Raw genomic sequence first — 17500 nt, 5'->3', positions numbered from 1 at the left:
CTTTGTTGTTATGATTAGAAGGAATATTTTAGCAGGGTGGGGCTCAAGAATTAAAGGGCGGTCTACACCAATCTGGCAACCTTGTTCATTCCAATCTGGCAACCCGTGTGGATCCTCCCTCAGTGTGAGAGCAGAAAATCCCCCGTTCTGTCGGTTCCTCCGGTACAGCGGCGCTGAGGTGCGATTATTTACCGCTCTGAGAGGATTAATGACTGTTCCGTGAGGATTATTTACCGGATTTAATATCGGATTCATGATCAGACTCTTCATTATTAGTGATTTGAACAGGAAGCAGAAGTGAACTAACGGTACACAGCGGTCTATCAACAGTTCTGCTGCTGCTGAGGATTCCTGCTGGTACTGGCGGTGTGTGGGTGGTGCTGCTGGGAATCAGAAGGTTTATTGTGGTTCTGATCTGATCTGAACCTGGGCTGTCTGATCTCTACAGAACAGGAACAGAAACAGAAAGTGAGATGAACAGGAACTGCTGCAGGTTTTAGAGCTGTGTGGGTATATACTGGTTATATAGCTACTGGTGTATATATTGGACTGGTTTGGTCTGGTTTGGACCCACCATGAGGACTATTTGGGTTCTGTACTGGGTGCTTCTGGTACCCGGTGCATCCACACTTCCTCTTCTCACAAACAGCACAGTGGAGGTTCCGCAGCGGTTCCTCCACATCGGTGATGGATCCTCTCAGGAGTTCGAGTTCCCGGAGAACACGGACGGCGTGATGGTGATCTCGAGTCGGTACCGGAGCTCGTGGAGTCGGGCGAGTCGGCAGAGCTGGAGACAGACGGTGAAGGTCCGATCTCTGGAACCGGACGTCCTCTCCATCCTGAACGTGAGCGAGAGCGGGCAAGCCGGTTCCTTCAGGAGCTTCATCATCAGCATCCGGTCCGGACTGGCCGGAACCGCACCGCTGCTCATCCAGCTGCTGGATGTGGACGGTGATTTGGAGCCGGTTCTGATCGAGGAACGGCGCGATTACTCCATCCGGGTGGCACCGGGAGAAGAGGGCCTCCAGCGCTTTGCCCATTTTTCGGAGAACCCGGTGCTGTTCGCCCTGCTGCCGCTCATCTTCGTGAACAAGTGCGCTTTCGGCTGTAAGGTGGACGTGGAGGTTCTGAAGAGTCTCCTCAGACGCCCGGTTCCTCTGCTGCTGGGGGTAGCGGGTCAGTTCCTGGTGATGCCGCTCTACGCCTATGCGGTGTCCCGACTGGCATCTCTGCCCAAAGCTCTATCACTGGGACTGGTGATCTCATGCTCGGCGCCCGGTGGAGGTGGTGGGTACCTGTACAGCCTCTTACTGGGTGGAGACGTGACCCTCGCCATCTGCATGACTTTGGTATCTACCGTTTGTGCCACAGCAGCCATGCCCCTCTCTTCAGCGCTGTACGGGCGTCTGCTCGGCGTCCACGCTGCCCTACACGTGCCATTTGTGAAGATCCTGGGCACCCTGCTGTTCATCGCCATTCCAATCTCGATAGGCGTGTGCATTAAGCTACACCTGCCCGCTCTCACCCAGGTGCTGCTGGCGCTCATCCGACCATTCAGCTTTCTCCTCATCGTGGGTGGAATCTTCATGGCGTATCAGATGGGCGCCTCCATCCTGGCTGCAGTGCAGCTCCGTATCGTGCTCCTGGGCATCACGGTGCCCGTGATCGGACTGCTCGTCGGGTACGGTCTGGCACGCCTGGCGGGGCTGCCCTCGGCCCAGAGGAGGACGGTGGGTATCGAGGTGGGCGTACAGAACAGCCTGCTCGCTTTAGCCGTGATGCAGCTCTCGTTCCGGCGGGTGGAGGCGGACTACGCCTCTCAGGCGCCCTTCATCGTGGCGCTCAGCAGTACCAGCGAGATGCTGCTGCTCGTCCTCGCCCACTTCGCCCACCGACGCCTCTGCCCGCGGCCCAAACCCGAGACGGACAGCTGAGCCTCACGCTGCCTCTCGCACCCGACCAAAGACGCTGAATCACCCGGATCCTTATAAAGAGACGTTTACCAGAGTCTGATATTTTTCTACGTTCTGCTTTGTAAATTTGTACATTCAGATGTGTTTACAGCTCTGTGTGTGTGTGTGTGTGTATAAGTGTGTGTGTGTGTGTGTGTGTGTGTGTGAGAGTGTGTGTTTACTCTATATAATGAGTGTAATTAGCAGAACATCTTGCTGCTGATCTACTCTTCCCACGTTTATCTGCTCTGTTTTAATTTTGATTGCACTTTTATCACCGTGTGTGTGTGTGTGTGTGTGTTTTGGATGTTTTGGTTGTTTTGGCTGTTTTGATGGTTTTGATGGATTTGCTGGATTCCCGGATTGTAATGAACTGGGATCGGTTCTCTCTGGGTGGAACCTGTAATGTTAATTACAGCCGAGAGTGGAACCGGTTCTTCCTCTGACGTGACAGTGAGAGCTTCATCATCACATAAAGCCACCGAACTTACAAACAGAAACTAAATGATTTAGATTTAAAAACACAGATAAATAAATTTGGTGCTTTTAACTTTCAAGTGTTTACAGTAAATGAGAAAAACAAACCGTTTATCTGACCGAACCAGCCTCAGTTCTTCAGGGTATCGAGGGTTCTGCTGACAGACTTTTAGTTTGCGTTGGGATTTTGGTCTAGAGATTAGTGCTGCTCCTGTCCGGGGACGATTTGTGGTTCTATGAAGGTTCCACCTGTGATAAACCTGTGTAACCTGTGATATAACTGAAGCTGCTCTCTGATTGGCTGACAGGTGATTAGAGGTGAGGTGTAAGTTTAGATCTGGAGATTGTTTACACAGAGCTGAATCAGCACAACAAAAACACCAGAATAATAATACATTCTTATTATATATTATTATTAATGATTAATGTTTGAGTGGTGTGTGTGTGTGTGTGTTGGATCAGGACACCTCATGGTGTTTATATAACGAGATTTTATCTTAAATTAAATTGTATCTTCAGGACTGTAAGGAACCACGAGGAGAAACGGAATGAAACAGTTCTGTTGTTTTTTTTGGTGTTTTTTCCCCTCTTTGTACCCAGTTTGGATATACTCAGTTCCCCTGTGCAGCGTACAGAGGTCGCCACAGTGCCTTCTCTGGGTGAGGAGGTCACGGGCCAGTACACGCCCCTCCTCTGACATGTGATTTAGAGAGTCTCAGCGCGTACAGAGGACCGGTCTACACTCTCCATGTTCTCCACCAGACCATCCGCTCCTCAGACATGCCACCGAGACTTGAACTAGAGAGTCGAGGTTGTGTGGTGGTGGGTTCGTCTATCAGAGCGCTGCGCCACACCCGTTTCTGATGGTGAAGTTAGAATGTATAGAACGCTGATGTATGGAACATTAATGTATACAACACTGATGTATAGAACGCTGACGTGTGTAACACCATGACAGGTCCGCGGTTCTCAGCCTTGTGCACAGAGTACATTTTTACAGAACTGTTTATATGAAGTTCTCGGCAGATAAAAGAATCTATATTTTTATCATTTCATAATGTTATTATTTGATGCTCTTTATTTCTGTGGAGCTTATTCACATGAGAAAATGATCTGAATAAAATCGTTTCCTCTTTATTACTGTTTAATGTGGTTTGTTCATCTGAAGGCTAAAATTAAAACATTAATAACGTTTATTTTAAAACATGGGAGAAGAAAAGTTCAGCTACAATGATAAACTTTACACGTCTGCATTTGAATTCTCTCTGTGTGATTATTAATATTTTATTAAAGTTATTATTTTAGTGTTTGATCCGTCAGTGCTGTTCAGAACAGAATGAATCTGAAGGTTCTGTGTGGCGAGTCTGAGGGAGGATTCAAACTGGATGAAGATCTTCTGTTTCTAATCAAATCCATGTTCAGAACTTCAGTCCAGCACTTTTGTACTAAAACACTCGAGATGTTCTGATCCAGTCCACATTTTATTTCTGATCAATCTCTGAGCTTTTTGAGTATCGAGCAGTGAGGAATCAGGTCTGATACTGACGTCCTCGCACTAACCGCAGCGTTACAGGAAGGATGTGGTGCTGTGAGACCGTTTGGTTCAGTAATTATGTTTCAGCGTCTCAAACGTAACGGTTAAACCCAGGATCAGATCAGAACGTCTTAACTTTTTTAATCAGATTATTTACTGTCACTAATACTAGTGTTTGAATAAAAGAGTGGAGGCTAACCCTCATCAGAGTGAAATTCTTCTCTACTCAAATCCAACAACACATGAACATGATGGATGGTGTGTGTTGTGTTGGATGGTGTTTTTGCACATGTAACTGTTCTGTATATTTTTGTTCTTATTGTTATTTTTATTATTTCTCTGTAACTTGCTTTGGCAATATGAATGTCCTTATTTGTCATGCCAATAAAGCTTCTTTTGAGTTTGAGTGTTGGTGGTGGATAGTGTGTGTTGTGTGTGTGTGTGTGTGTGTTGGTGGTGGATGGTGTGTGTTGTGTGTGTGTTGGTGGTAGATGGTGTGTGTTGTGTGTGTGTGTGTTGGTGGTAGATGGTGTGTGTTGTGTGTGTGTGTGTGTCGGTGGTGGATGGTGTGTGTTGTGTGTGTGTGTATGTGTTGGTGGTAGATGGTTTGTGTGTGTGTCGGTGGTGGATGGTGTGTGTGTGTTGGTGGTGGATGGTGTGTGGTGTGTGTGTGTGTGTGTGTGTTGGTGGTGGATGGTGTGTGTTGTGTGTGTGTGTGTATGTGTTGGTGGTAGATGGTTTGTGTGTGTGTGTCGGTGGTGGATGGTGTGTGGTGTGTGTGTGTGTGTGTGTTGGTGGTGGATGGTGTGTGGTGTGTGTGTGTGTGTGTTGGTGGTGGATGGTGTGTGTTGTGTGTGTGTGTCGGTGGTGGATGGTGTGTGTTGTGTGTGTGTGTGTCGGTGGTGGATGGTGTGTGTTGTGTGTGTGTGTGTGTTGGTGGTAGATGGTGTGTGTTGTGTGTGTGTGTCGGTGGTGGATGGTGTGTGTTGTGTGTGTGTGTGTGTGTGTTGTGGTAGATGGTGTGTGTTGTGTGTGTGTGTCGGTGGTGGATGGTGTGTGTGTGTGTGTGTTGGTGGTGGATGGTGTGTGGTGTGTGTGTGTGTGTGTGTGTGTGTGTTGGTGGTGGATGGTGTGTGGTGTGTGTGTTGGTGGTAGATGGTGTGTGTTGTGTGTGTGTGTGTGTGAACTATAACCCTAACTAATTGTAGATTTCTGCTTATTTGCTGTGAGTAAATCAGTCACATGTTGAATGTGGTACAGAGGTCAGAACTGAACCTGCTGATAAGAGTCTCACACACACACTGCTACATTCATGTGTTCATCACAAAAATTATTGATCACTGGTTGATTGGTCTTTGGTTTAAGCCCCATCACTGTCAGTTATCCACTGTTGGGCCCTTGAGCAAGGCCCTTAACCCTCAATTTCTTGAATTATACAGTGGGGCCAAAAAGTATTTAGTCAGCCACTGATTGTGCAGGTTCTCCTACTTAGAAAGATGAGAGAGGTCTGTAATTTTCATCATAGCTACACTTCAACTATGAGAAAAACAAATCCAGGAAATCACATTGTAGGATTTTAGTTAAGATTTTATTTGTAAATTATGGTGGAAAATAAGTATTTGGTCAATAACAAAAGTTCAACTCAATACTTTGTAACATAACCTTTGTTGGCAATGACAGAGGTGAAACGTTTCCTGTAAGTCTTCACCAGGTTTGCACACACTGTAGCTGCTATTTTGGCCCATTCCTCCATGCAGATCTCCTCTAGAGCAGTGATGTTTTGGGGCTGTCGCTGGGCAACACGGACTCCACAAATTTTCTATGGGGTTGAGGTCTGGAGACTGGCTAGGCCACTCCAGGACCTTGAAATGCTTTTTACGGAGCCACTCCTTCGTTGCCCGAGCGGTGTGTTTGGGATCATTGTCATGCTGGAAGACCCGGCCACGTTCCATCTTCAATGCTCTCACTGATGGAAGGAGGTTTTGGCTTAAAATCTCACGATACATGGCCCCGTTCATTCTTCCCTTAACACGGATCAGTCGTCCTGTCCCCTTTGCAGAAAAACAGCCTAAAAGCATGATGTTTCCACCCCCATGCTTCACAGTAGGTATGGTGTTCTTGGGTTCTTCTTCTTCCTCCAAACACGACGAGTTGAGTTTTTACCAAAAAGTTCCATTTTGGTTTCATCTGACCACATGATATTCTCCCAATCCTCTTCTGGATCATCCATATGCTCTCTGGCAAACTTCAGACGGGCCTGGACATGTACTGGCTTAAGCAGGGAGACACGCCTGGCACTGCAGGATTTGAGTCCCTCTCGGCGTAGTGTGTATACTGATGGTAGCCTTTGTTACTTTGGTCCCAGCTCTCTGCAGGGCATTCATCATGTCCCTCCGTGTAGTTCTGGGATTTTTGCTCACCGTTCTCATGATCATTTTGACACCACGGGATGAGATCTTGCGTGGGGCCCCAGATCGAGGGAGATTATCAATGGTCTTGTATGTCTTCCATTTTCTTACAATTGCTCCCACAGCTGATTTATTCACACCAACCTGCTTGCCTATTGTAGATTCACTCTTCCCAGCCTGGTGCAGGTCTACAATTTTCTTCCTGGTGTCCTTCGACAGCTCTTTGGTCTTGGCCATGGTTGAGTTTGGAGTCTGACTGTTTGAGGCTGTGGACAGGTGTCTCTTATACAGATAACGAGGTCAAACAGGTGCCATTAATACAGGTAACCAGTGGAGGACAGAAGAGCTTCTTAAAGAAGAAGTTACAGGTCTGTGAGAGCCAGAAATCTTGCTTGTTTCTTATTGACCAAATACTTATTTTCCACCATAATTTACAAATAAATTCTTTAAAAATTCTACAATGTGATTTCCTGGATTTTTTTCTCTCATTTTGTCTCTCATAGTTGAAGTGTAGCTATGATGAAAATTACAGACCTCTCTCATCTTTCTAAGTAGGAGAACCTGCAGAATCAGTGGCTGACTAAATACTTTTTGACCCCACTGTATATGGTCACAATTAAAGGTCCCGTTAAAAAGCATCTGCTAAATACAGTGAATGTAAACGTGCTGTAATAAAGCGGCTCATGAACATTAAGGAAATTATTTTTTGCTCAGTCAGAAATGTGAGACGTTAACTTTTATGTATAACACTGAAACTCCAAAATAAATTCCCAAATTACACATTAGATGTAAAAGACAAATCGCTGCTAAATTGCTAACTGAACCACCACAGTGAAGCAGTTTCTTGTTTAAATCTCTTTGTTTTAGCCTCACCGTGATTGTGTCTGTGTGTTTCTGAGCTGAACATGGTTGATGGATGTTCCCATTGATTCCTCACCCCTCCATCCCCCAAACACTACAGTGAGTGAAGGGGTTTTTAATATTAATGAGGTTCTCAGGATGAATATTTAATCAGGTACTTTCACCGCTATCAGTAACACACAGTCAGAATGAAAGAATCCTAAACGTCTCTTGAATGTAAACGTACTGGGCTGAATGGTTCCCAGTGCTAAACTGGTTACACAGATCTGATCAAACAGAGGAGCGAGTCCAGATCCAATCTCAGTCTCCACCATTTTATCTCTTAATGATCACAGTTGTTACAGGATATAAGCAGGTCAGTAATGTGGGCAGGACAACTGAGTAAACACTTACCAACTTACACTGCAGATAACGGGCGCTCGGGTGGCACAGCAGCCTAATGTACGCGGTACTGCTCTTTGTGGCAGGTGAAAAGCATTGGTTGGTGACTGATGTGTAATATGTAATGCACTGAGATGTGGATTGGTGCCATATCTCGAGTGTATTTTTGCCTCGTGTCCTGTGTTTCAGGGTGGGGCCGTACCCACCGTGACCCTAACCGAGATAAAGCTGCTAGTGAATCTGAATGAATGTTTATTTCCTCACAGTCATTGTTCAGAAATACTTATTTATGATCAACATGGCAACTCAAAAGATTAGTCAGAATGTGGGCGTGGTTTTTCATCAAGTTCTTCGTCGATTGGTTGTCTAGTCACTCCTCTTGGCCAATGAAACTTTAGAGGAAAAGCCCGCGGGCATGAAGGGAAGCGGGAAAGCGGCTATTGGTTGTATTACAAATCTGTCTTTTCTGAAAGGTAGTGCACTATATAGGGTGCAAACTACAATCTGTTATTTTTTCCTTAAGGGCCCTAGATAGGGAATATGGAGACATTTGAGATTCAGTCAGTCTAAGAGCAACCACAGCAGTTTCTAGTTAGTGTAAACCTGAGGTAAATTGAATTTAAGCGAACGAAAGAAAGAACTAACTTTTTAAATTGGAAATACATTAGAGTTAGTAATATTAATAAAATAATAAGTTGTGATAAATGATAATTGCGTTTTAGGTGTTATTTGTTTTCCTCAGATCTGTGAGTGATGGAGGAGAGCAGTTTGACCCAGAGCTTTCACAGACCCAGCTTCAGCTCTCTCATAGGTAATAACACATTTATTATACGTGTGTGTGTGTGTGTGTGTGTGTGTGTGTGTATTTGAATTTGAGTTTGTGTGTGTGTGTGTGTGTGTGTGTGTGTGTGTGTGTGTGTGTGTGATAAAGAGAGTACTTCGTTTAACTAGGTTTGTGCTTTTAAAGCTGCAGTATGTAAGTTAGAGGGATTTGGAGCCCTCTCTGGTAGGAATATGTTATTACAAGCAATCTTGTTAGGGTCCGAAATATCTCTGCAGTGGCTAATGATTAAATAATTTTTATATTTAATATAAATTTACATTTACAGTGTTTAGCAGCAACTTTCATTCAAAGCAACGTACGGTTCTGATACAATCATTTAAACAAGCAGTTGGGCACTAAGGGCCTTGTCAAGGGACCCAACAGTGGCACCTTGGTCGGTAGTGGAGTTTGAACCAGAGAGTAGCTGAGACTCCAAAAAACCCCTCAAACAACTACATGTGACAAAGCTACGATTCATGCTGCACCACCACACAGAAACTGTTTACATAAGAAGCACGACGACACAGTGACACCACAGCTAGACACCACCAGCAGAAAAATGATGTTTATAACCCACAGTGTTGTGCTGCAACCGTAACATTTGGTGGCTCTTTAAGACCTTGTCTCCATACCACATGGCTCCCAGGTTCTGCTTTAACATATTGCTGTTAGGCGCTTGTGTGTTTATTTTACTGTGTGTGTGTGTGTGTGTGTGTGTGTGTTTTACTATAAACACAGTACTGTGTGATGTGTTGCTGATGTGAGGAATGTGTGTATTTACAGCCAGTCGGACGGGGAGGAAGCGAAAGCTGCCGAGTGAGAGAGAACTTCAGGATGCTGCTATAAACCTGATCACACACAACCAGGACATCAGCGCTCTACTGCTGGAGACCACCGTGAGTGTGTTCATCAACATGTTCTCTCACCAAATCATCACATACGTCTATAATAAAATAATATATTTTATTTACATTTTACATTAATATAAAAGTTTAAATACAGCTGTAAAGTTCAGGTATTCCTAAAATGAAACTCTTCATTAAACTTGAGTTATTTCATTAGTGTGAGTTTCTTACAAAAAACAGTCTGGATTAAAGTTATACAGCAGCTGAAGTCTCTGTCGTCGTTCCCATCCCTCACACGTGTGTGTAAACTCCTGACCTGTACGTGAGGATTCCTTTAGGTGTCAAACAAACAAAACACAAGTATTGGGACGCCCTTTCTAATTATTAAATTCACATGTTTCAGCAATTGCTAAAAGATTAGGGAAGGCCCTTTCCTGTTCCAGCATGAGCGAGCTTGCAGAGAACCCTGAGCTTAGCTCCACTCAACAGCTCTGGGATGAACCGGAACATCAACTGATCAATCAGTACCCAGCCATACAAATGCTGCCATTTTTTGACTGAATGGCACAAATTTCCACAAACACACTGGCTGCTGTTGTGTGTGAGGTTGTATTAGGGTATTAGTTCCACTAGTGTCTCTGTATGAAGTGAAGGGGTTGGTTAGTTACAGTTTTAAGAACTTTATAATGTAATTATGAACGATAGTGTCATGATAGTGTTTCCTCACAAAGATTTCATGACATGATCAGATTATTAGTGTGTGTATCTGTGTGTGTGTGTGTGTGTGCTTCAGTCTAATGTGTGTGTGTTGTGTACAGTCAGGTTGTGGCAGTACCACACTGAGCTGTGAGGTGAGTTCAGCAGGTACAGACGGGATGTGGAAGCATGATGGACAGATCAGACTGATCGGTGAGTGTCTGATTTGTTCTCTCTCTTCTTCATTCAGCATTAGAGCAAAGCAGTATTCTCAAGTAACATCCCATAATATTCACATCAAAACATTAAAATCTGAAAACTTTTTTTCCACAAAAGTATTTGCACCCTTCATGTCTCTGTAGGAAATTTTCTTTATAAATGTTTCTGTTGTTGTTTTATTTGACCAGCCAGCAGGGGGCCTTCCTTTCCTTCCAGGGACCAGTTGTGCCTGTTGGGATGCCCAACAGGTTGATGCAGTTATATTGGCTGCACCACCTGAGTGCCAAACGTGTTTTTTTTTAAAACATTGTGTGTGTGTGTGTATAGAGAGTGAGCTGTGCAGACAGGCGGAGACGTTGTGTGTACCCGTCTCTCTGCTCTCGGTGAGGATGGTGGTGGAAACACTCGTGAGTTTACATGGATCTCCACACTCGACCATGATTGACTCTGCCCACAGGGTGTGTATCACTTGTGCCTGTTGCACATCTGGCCTTCTCAAGCACCTCAAAGTTCTACACTGCATCACTTATTCTGTAGCACTGGTGTGTGTGAGGGTGAGGGATCTATTGGTTGTTGTAGTGGTTCTAATGTTTTGGAGTGTGTGTGTGTGTGTGTGTACAGGTTAAGCTCATGACGTTACTGCGTTCTGCTCGTGAGCTGCTGAATGTTGGAGCTTTTAGCCCCAAACTCTTCTGGCAGGAGTACTGGAAAACACAGGTACTCACATACCTGTGTGTGTGTGTGTGTGTGTGTGTGTGTGTGTGTGTGTGTGTGATAATAGCAGTGTACTGTATAACCTGTTGTACTGTAAACATACAGCCTGTCCTGGAAGTTCTGTACCGTCTACACACTGAGGACCTGCTTCCACTGGAACACACACTGAACAGGTACACACACACACACACACACACACACACACACTCACAATTAAAAGCTGTTTGTTGATGTTGCAGGGTTGTTATTACCTGAGTAACTGGACTGAGCTCATACTTTAAGGCAGTGACACCTTTTTATCCAAAATCATTTACAGAATACAGTGCAGGCAAATGATGATTAAGGGCCTTGCTCGAGGGCCCAAACAATGACAGGTTAATGGTGGTATGGTGGTGAAGCCATTGTAAACGTTAAGATCATGCGTTCAGTACTTAAACCACTGAATCACTACTGCTATCTGGTGGCCAGTGACCTGCTCTACATTACAGTGTGTGTAACTGATACACAGATCAGTTAATGAGAGGTTTCAGTGCTGTACAGAGTACAGGGTGTAAAAACTGTCTGTGTTTTCCATCACTGCTGCTACTGCTGTGTTTCACATCAAACCATTTACTGGTTTCTTATATACAGTAAAATATTTACCTGTTTGATTATGTAATGTTAGCAAAATTAGACATTTTCACAATCGTCCCCACTATCATTTTAAACAGAGTTGCCATGGAAACAGGGGATTTGAACATATCCAGATTAGGGGCATATTAGAGATAATAATAGATGAAAAACTGTGCCTGGATCTTACGTGTAAATATAAATCTCTTTATTAGATGTTGATGCTTGAAAGGTGTCTGTATCTTCAGTTGATGACAAGTTTACAACTTTATACTGTATAAGCTTAGTGTTCATTCACTGGAGCAGTAAACTTTAACATTTGACTGAATCGTGTGTGTGTGTGTGTGTGTGTGTGTGTTAGTGCTGGTGTGGCTGTGTGGTTAGTATCTCAGTTCCAGTCTCTGTGTGGATCTGCTCTGATGGAGGAAGATGAAGAGCTCCGTCATCACATGCTCTCCAGTAAGATCCACCGTCTCTCTCTGTGTTGTTGAGCTCTGCTCTCTCAGATAAGCTTCCGAATAAATTGCCATATTACAACCTGGCCATAACAAAGTCATAGCGGCTAAATAAAGCACGATGCTGAACCATTTCCAGCCGAAATCCTTCAGTCTCAGCCTGATCACGCTTTCTTCACAAAGCACCTCGAGTATCTGGTGTGAGTGAAGTGTGTAAGAGTGCTCTGATGTGTGTGTGTGTGTGCAGCGGTGGTGTGTGTATTGGTTCGTGCTGGGTTCGAGGATAATCAGGACTCCTGCGTGTCCCAAACCTGCTGTTTGGTTCTGGACACCATGCTCACCTGTAAGTACCTTCATCCAGTCATTTACCCACAGCGCTGTTATTATAGAGGAGACGCTGCTGCTGATTCTTCATCCTTAAAGTTCTGCTCAGGTGCAGCACATACAGAACAATAAATATAATAATGATTAATGATAATAATAACAGCAATATAACATCATTATAACAATAATTATGACTATTAATAACAATGAGGTCATATACCAGTGTAAAAAAAACTAACATTAATAATCATAATCATAATAACAGCAATATAATAATAACAAAAACCACAATAATAATAATAGCAATGTGAAAATACTATTAAAAATTAAAATTACGTATAATAACAATATTAGTAATCGTAATCTAATAATATTAATTATAATGTAATATAGTAATATTTCTACTAACAATAATATAGTAGTAATAATGATAATGATGATTAATAATAATGAAGTTGGGACTAAAACACTCTGTGGATATTCTGCTGTTTTCATCAATATATAACAATGTTCTTTTTTCATTCTGCAGGGTTACTGGATTCACTGGAGGAGACACACCCCACACCCACTGGTGAACAGCCACCACAACCTGTACCAGCGGCAGCAGTTTGGTAAGAGTTTACAGTGATAATGGAGGCTAACATGTTCTTCTTTCTTTGTATTTTAATAAACACTTAATCTGTATGTAAGGACACGATATAAAAGGCTCATAAAACCATAAGTAGTCATTCTTAAATCCACTTTGATTTCTTTTTCATCTAAAACAATAGAAACAGGAGAATTCATTATTTACTTGATTTTAAATTAATACCAGCAACGTGTTCTGGACTGGGAATGTGGTCAAAACCATTTCAACAGGTGATGGGATGCATGCTTGGGTATTAAAGGAGCATCCAGGAACGCTGCTAACATCTCTCTAACATAATTGACACCACCGCTGTGTGTGTGTGTGTTTACCAGGCTCGGTGTGTTTGACGTGGCGCTGTACGCTGCGTCCGTGTCCGAAGACGCTGTGCGCAAGTTCTTTACACACACACTCACACGCATTCTCACACACCATCCCCGACTCAAAGGTGAGATGTAACTGCTGCAGGTCTTTATCTGCATGTGTGTGTGTGTGCCAGTGTTGTGCGATTTATCTGTGTGTGTGTGTGTGTGTGTGTGTGTGTGTGTGTGTGTGCGCAGTATCAGAAGCTGTTGAGATGCAGAGTCAGTGGAGTTTTGCTAAGACCTCTCGCTCCCTGGCGTCTCTGTACTGTAAGGTAAGTCATGATGTGTTCTTCACTCACTCTGTTCCATCTGAACGATCAGATCTGGAGTCTCTGGAACTCAGTGATCTGGATCATGGTGTCACTGAGCAGCGTCAGGTCCTGAGGGATCTCAGGATGAGATGATGATATGAGGATTCGTCACTGACTGCTGCAGCTAGAACAGCAGATGCAGTCAGGACATGTGGAATGAACATGCTTTAGTCACGCCACACTCTCTACAGATGGACATGTGCGTCATCATCATGAAGATTACTGCGGAAATATGAGTCACAACCTACAGATCTGTGTAAAACTAATGTGATCTGCAGCACCTGAACCATCAGATGAAGCTCTGTGGCGTGGTTCAGGTTCTGATGAGTCGTTAGAGGTGCTTAATAATTAATCACCTGATCTGTGTTTCTCAGGTGTGTGTGATGTTCAGGATGGAGGAGGTGTGTTCTCACCTGCAGCAGGTGCTGGAGACCCTTGAAGTAAACTGGCAGCACGTTCTGTCCTGCATCTCAACACTGCTGGTCTATCATTCACACACGCAGTCCTGTCTCAAAGGTACACTCACACACACTGAACAAGGCATGAGTGTTAATGTGTGCATTGTTTATTGTTACTCACTAAATACACACACACACACACACGCATACACACATCACTCACAGTACTCTTATTGTCTTGTATGTTTTTGCTCTGTGTGTGTGTGTGTGTGTGTGTGTGTGTGTGTAGAGTTATTATCCAGATTGCTGAGCTCAGCATTTCATTCTTACGATGTGGAGAAGATGATCACTGCCTTGCTGTTGGCTCGACAGGGGGCGCTGGAGGGTCCTGCTGTGTTCCCCTCCTACAGTGAATGGTTCAAGGTGTGTGTGGACCGTGTGTTTAGTTTAAAAATGTACTTAGGGGTGTTCAAATGACACCGTGATAGCGACACCTTACAGGCCTTACACACGTTACAGACTACGCCACATGTTACAGTCACTGTCGCACTCATTATAGACGATGCCGTAAAGATATGCGAACAGTGTCTGACTGAACTATAAACTACAGTGTAAATCTGACTCCACTAATAAAGGGGTATAAACTGTATGGGTTTAGAAATATAAAGCATATAAAATGATCACACTAATGAGCTGGTTAGTGAGTAACGTAATTCCATTGCTTCAGTAGGTTACAGTAACACTGCTGCTAAACACTATCACTGTTTAACACTCTGGATCTGATGTGTTGATTCCTGCTTCTCTGTTTCAGATGTCGTTTGGTGGGGCGAGTGGTTACCATGGAAACAGTAAGAAGTCACTAGTGTTCCTATTAAAGTTCCTGTCAGACCTGGTGCCCTTCGACCCCCCACAGTACCTAAAGGTAAAGAGAAAAGCAAACTAAACTAAATCCTATTGACTTTAAAATGAGATGAGTTTAGGACTGTGGGTCGATGCAGATACATCATGCACTGTTAGACTGTTAGAACAGATCTGAATTAATCATCTACATGTTTAGAGTAAACACTCCCATGACTCCTCTGTGTGTGTGTGTGTGTGTGTGTGTGTGTGTGTGTGTGTGTGTGTGTGTGTGTGTGTGTGTGTGTGTGTGTAGGTACATGTGATGCACCCCCCGTACGTACCAGTGAAACACCGCTCACTACTACAGGAGTTTGTTTCTCTGTGCAGGACTCGCCTCTCTGACCTCAAGGTGCTCACACACTTCACTCTCTCACTGTTGCTCGAAACACTAAACAGTTAAATCAGAGAAAAAGTATTCACACCCCTATGATCTCCGTTCTGTTAAAGAATTGAAGAAGATGTGAAACTCCAGCCATGCTGCTTGAGTCAGGTCATCTCTCTAAACTGGTTAACCAACTAGGTGTGTGTGTGTGTGTGTAGGTTTCTGTTGAGCAGATGGGCCTGTATGAAGTGGTCTCTGGTGCTGTGACTGAGGTCCAGGTGAGTGCGCCCCCCTGCTAGTTCTCATCAGTTAGTGAGCTGATCAGAGTGTGTATTGTAATTCTAACTGCATTGTTGATGATTGTGTGTGTGTGTGTGTGTGTGTGTATAGCCGGAGTGTGTTGCTCAGCAGGATGTAGAGAAAGCTGTAGCTCTGTTTGAGAGCACCGGCAGGATCTCAGCCACTGTGATGGAAGCCAGGTACACACACACACACACACAGACACACACACATAAGGACACACAATCTTTACAAGAGCTTCATGTATTTCCCATAAAGACCACGACCACAGTTTAAATGTGTGTGTGTGTGTGTGTGTAGTATTTTCAGGCGACCATACTTCCTGTCCAGGTTCCTTTCAGCTCTGTTGACCCCACGCATGGTGAGGAGACACACACACACACACACACACACACACAGGTCAGTGTTTGTTGGTATATTGTGTTGTTTTACTCTGATTTGTTTGCAGCTTCCAGAACAACCAGATGCTCGGATGGCCTTCATTGAGTCTTTGAGAAAGTATGTTTCTCACCCATACACACACAGCGGTGTATTAATCTGCATGTTATTATTAGGTACTTATTAGGTGCACACATCGTGGAGAGAATGAACTTCAGTGTTGAATTCAGTTACACTCACACTGTGCTGTTGAGACTCTCTGAATTTTTAAATCAGTCTCATAGTTTTTTATAATCTAATAAAGGAACCCGTATAGATTTTGTTGTTCAGGCAACTTAATAGGTAAATAGTTTGGAGTCAGAGGGGCATAAATCAGTAATCATACATTTTTGTTTATATTTCCTGTGTGTGTGTGTGTGTAGAGCGGAGAAGATTCCAGCAGCTCTGTATTACTCGTACACAGAGGGGTGCATGAGAGAGCAGCACAGAGCCGGTGAGTGGAACATTCACACCTCGTCACCTTACCCATTCAGAATCAGAATCAGGCTTTATTGGCCATGTATGCTCACACATACAAGGAATTTGTTTTTGGTTACACAGATGCTTGCAGTGCACGAAAAATACAGTAAAGACGATCTTTCTCACACAGCTCACTCTCTCACACACATTCATACCCGTAAACGGTGTAAACATTGTCAAGATTGGCATGTGCAATTCACAATTCATGTGCAATTGTAAACTGGTCATTTTATCAGGCTGTTCCTTTTCACACATACAAGAACGATTCGGTACAGACAGCATAACATAACACACACACACACACACACACACACACACACCAAACACTGGATTCTTACAAGTAAAGACGCTTTCAACCTGTAAATACCAGAGCCAACATACATGACTGAAAAGGTGTGTGTGTGTGTGTGTGTGTGTGTGTGTGTGTGTGTGTGTTGCAGGTGTGAGTAGTACACAGGTTCAGGCTCCTCAGGTGGGAGTTCAGTCCGAGCTACAAGAGCTGAAGAGGTTATTATCTACAGAAGCTTCTGAGGGAGGTAATCACTTTAACCCACATTTATTCATTTTTCAGTACAGGTGTGTCACCTGTACTGCTGCAAAGCTCCACTCCTGACCAAGGAGGGTCGTGACTAACACCCGGGCAGTTTCATTCGGAGATCTGTATCGTGCACGGAGAATCCACAGATCTTCTTTATCCCCCGTCTCTGTGCAGCACCATTGATCAGCCAGCAGAGGGTGTAATTGCAGCAATAATGAGGAATGCTCGGACAAACCAATCATTGTTTGTGTAGGAGCTCGGCCGACTGATAGCACAGCTGGGAATTGAACACGCGAGCGCCAGTGTGCTGGTATGTCTTGCTGTTTTCCATGTTTTCCACCGTCTTCTCCATGATGTTCCCTCAGAGATCAGAGGTCAGCTCGCCGTTCTCTCTCAGACTCTCAGCAGTGCGTGTGATCGTCAGGACAGTCAGAGAGAGTGTGACATTATAAATCTGAGCCTGGACCCGCCCACTTCTTCATACTCCACTCCTTCTGTAAGCGCGCACACACACCTGATCTAAGAAACTAAGATCTAACACACACT

At 44.1% G+C, this 17500-nt stretch overlaps 2 protein-coding genes across 8 annotated transcripts in view; both read left to right on the top strand.

Annotated features, from left to right (window-relative positions):
* The first annotated feature begins 253 nt into the window (after positions 1-253).
* On the top strand, positions 254-3566 carry slc10a3 (solute carrier family 10 member 3). Its single transcript, XM_062999678.1, has one exon. The coding sequence runs from the start codon at positions 576-578 to the stop codon at positions 1932-1934; it is 1359 nt and encodes a 452-aa protein (XP_062855748.1). The 5' UTR covers positions 254-575; the 3' UTR covers positions 1935-3566.
* Positions 3567-8202: 4636 nt separating this feature from the next.
* Positions 8203-17500, top strand: part of LOC134319194 (Fanconi anemia group A protein-like) — a 16723-nt gene continuing 7425 nt past the window's right edge. For 2 of the 7 annotated variants that reach the window (XM_063000227.1, XM_063000224.1), the window contains exons 1-22: positions 8345-8424; positions 9202-9332; positions 10100-10190; positions 10524-10654; positions 10818-10913; positions 11016-11083; positions 11881-11978; positions 12222-12317; positions 12828-12909; positions 13259-13371; positions 13484-13560; positions 13974-14115; positions 14287-14420; positions 14809-14919; positions 15151-15246; positions 15438-15497; positions 15610-15698; positions 15820-15880; positions 15968-16017; positions 16320-16390; positions 16857-16952; positions 17320-17450. In XM_063000227.1, the coding sequence (XP_062856297.1) occupies positions 8367-8424; positions 9202-9332; positions 10100-10190; positions 10524-10654; positions 10818-10913; positions 11016-11083; positions 11881-11978; positions 12222-12317; positions 12828-12909; positions 13259-13371; positions 13484-13560; positions 13974-14115; positions 14287-14420; positions 14809-14919; positions 15151-15246; positions 15438-15497; positions 15610-15698; positions 15820-15880; positions 15968-16017; positions 16320-16390; positions 16857-16952; positions 17320-17450 (2082 nt within the window). In that variant the 5' untranslated portion in view covers positions 8345-8366. Of the gene's footprint in view, positions 8222-8335; positions 8425-9174; positions 9333-10099; positions 10191-10523; positions 10655-10817; positions 10914-11015; positions 11084-11880; positions 11979-12221; positions 12318-12827; positions 12910-13258; positions 13372-13483; positions 13561-13973; positions 14116-14286; positions 14421-14808; positions 14920-15150; positions 15247-15437; positions 15498-15609; positions 15699-15819; positions 15881-15967; positions 16018-16319; positions 16391-16856; positions 16953-17319; positions 17451-17500 lie in introns of those variants that run through there. The other 5 variants (XM_063000230.1, XR_010013475.1, XM_063000228.1 and 2 more) reach the window with 5 other exon arrangements.

Source organism: Trichomycterus rosablanca, chromosome 8 (assembly GCF_030014385.1).
Source record: "Trichomycterus rosablanca isolate fTriRos1 chromosome 8, fTriRos1.hap1, whole genome shotgun sequence".
Lineage (NCBI taxonomy): Eukaryota > Metazoa > Chordata > Actinopteri > Siluriformes > Trichomycteridae > Trichomycterus > Trichomycterus rosablanca.
Note: the sequence above shows the minus strand (reverse complement) of the source record. Positions and strands in the feature narration are given on the sequence as shown.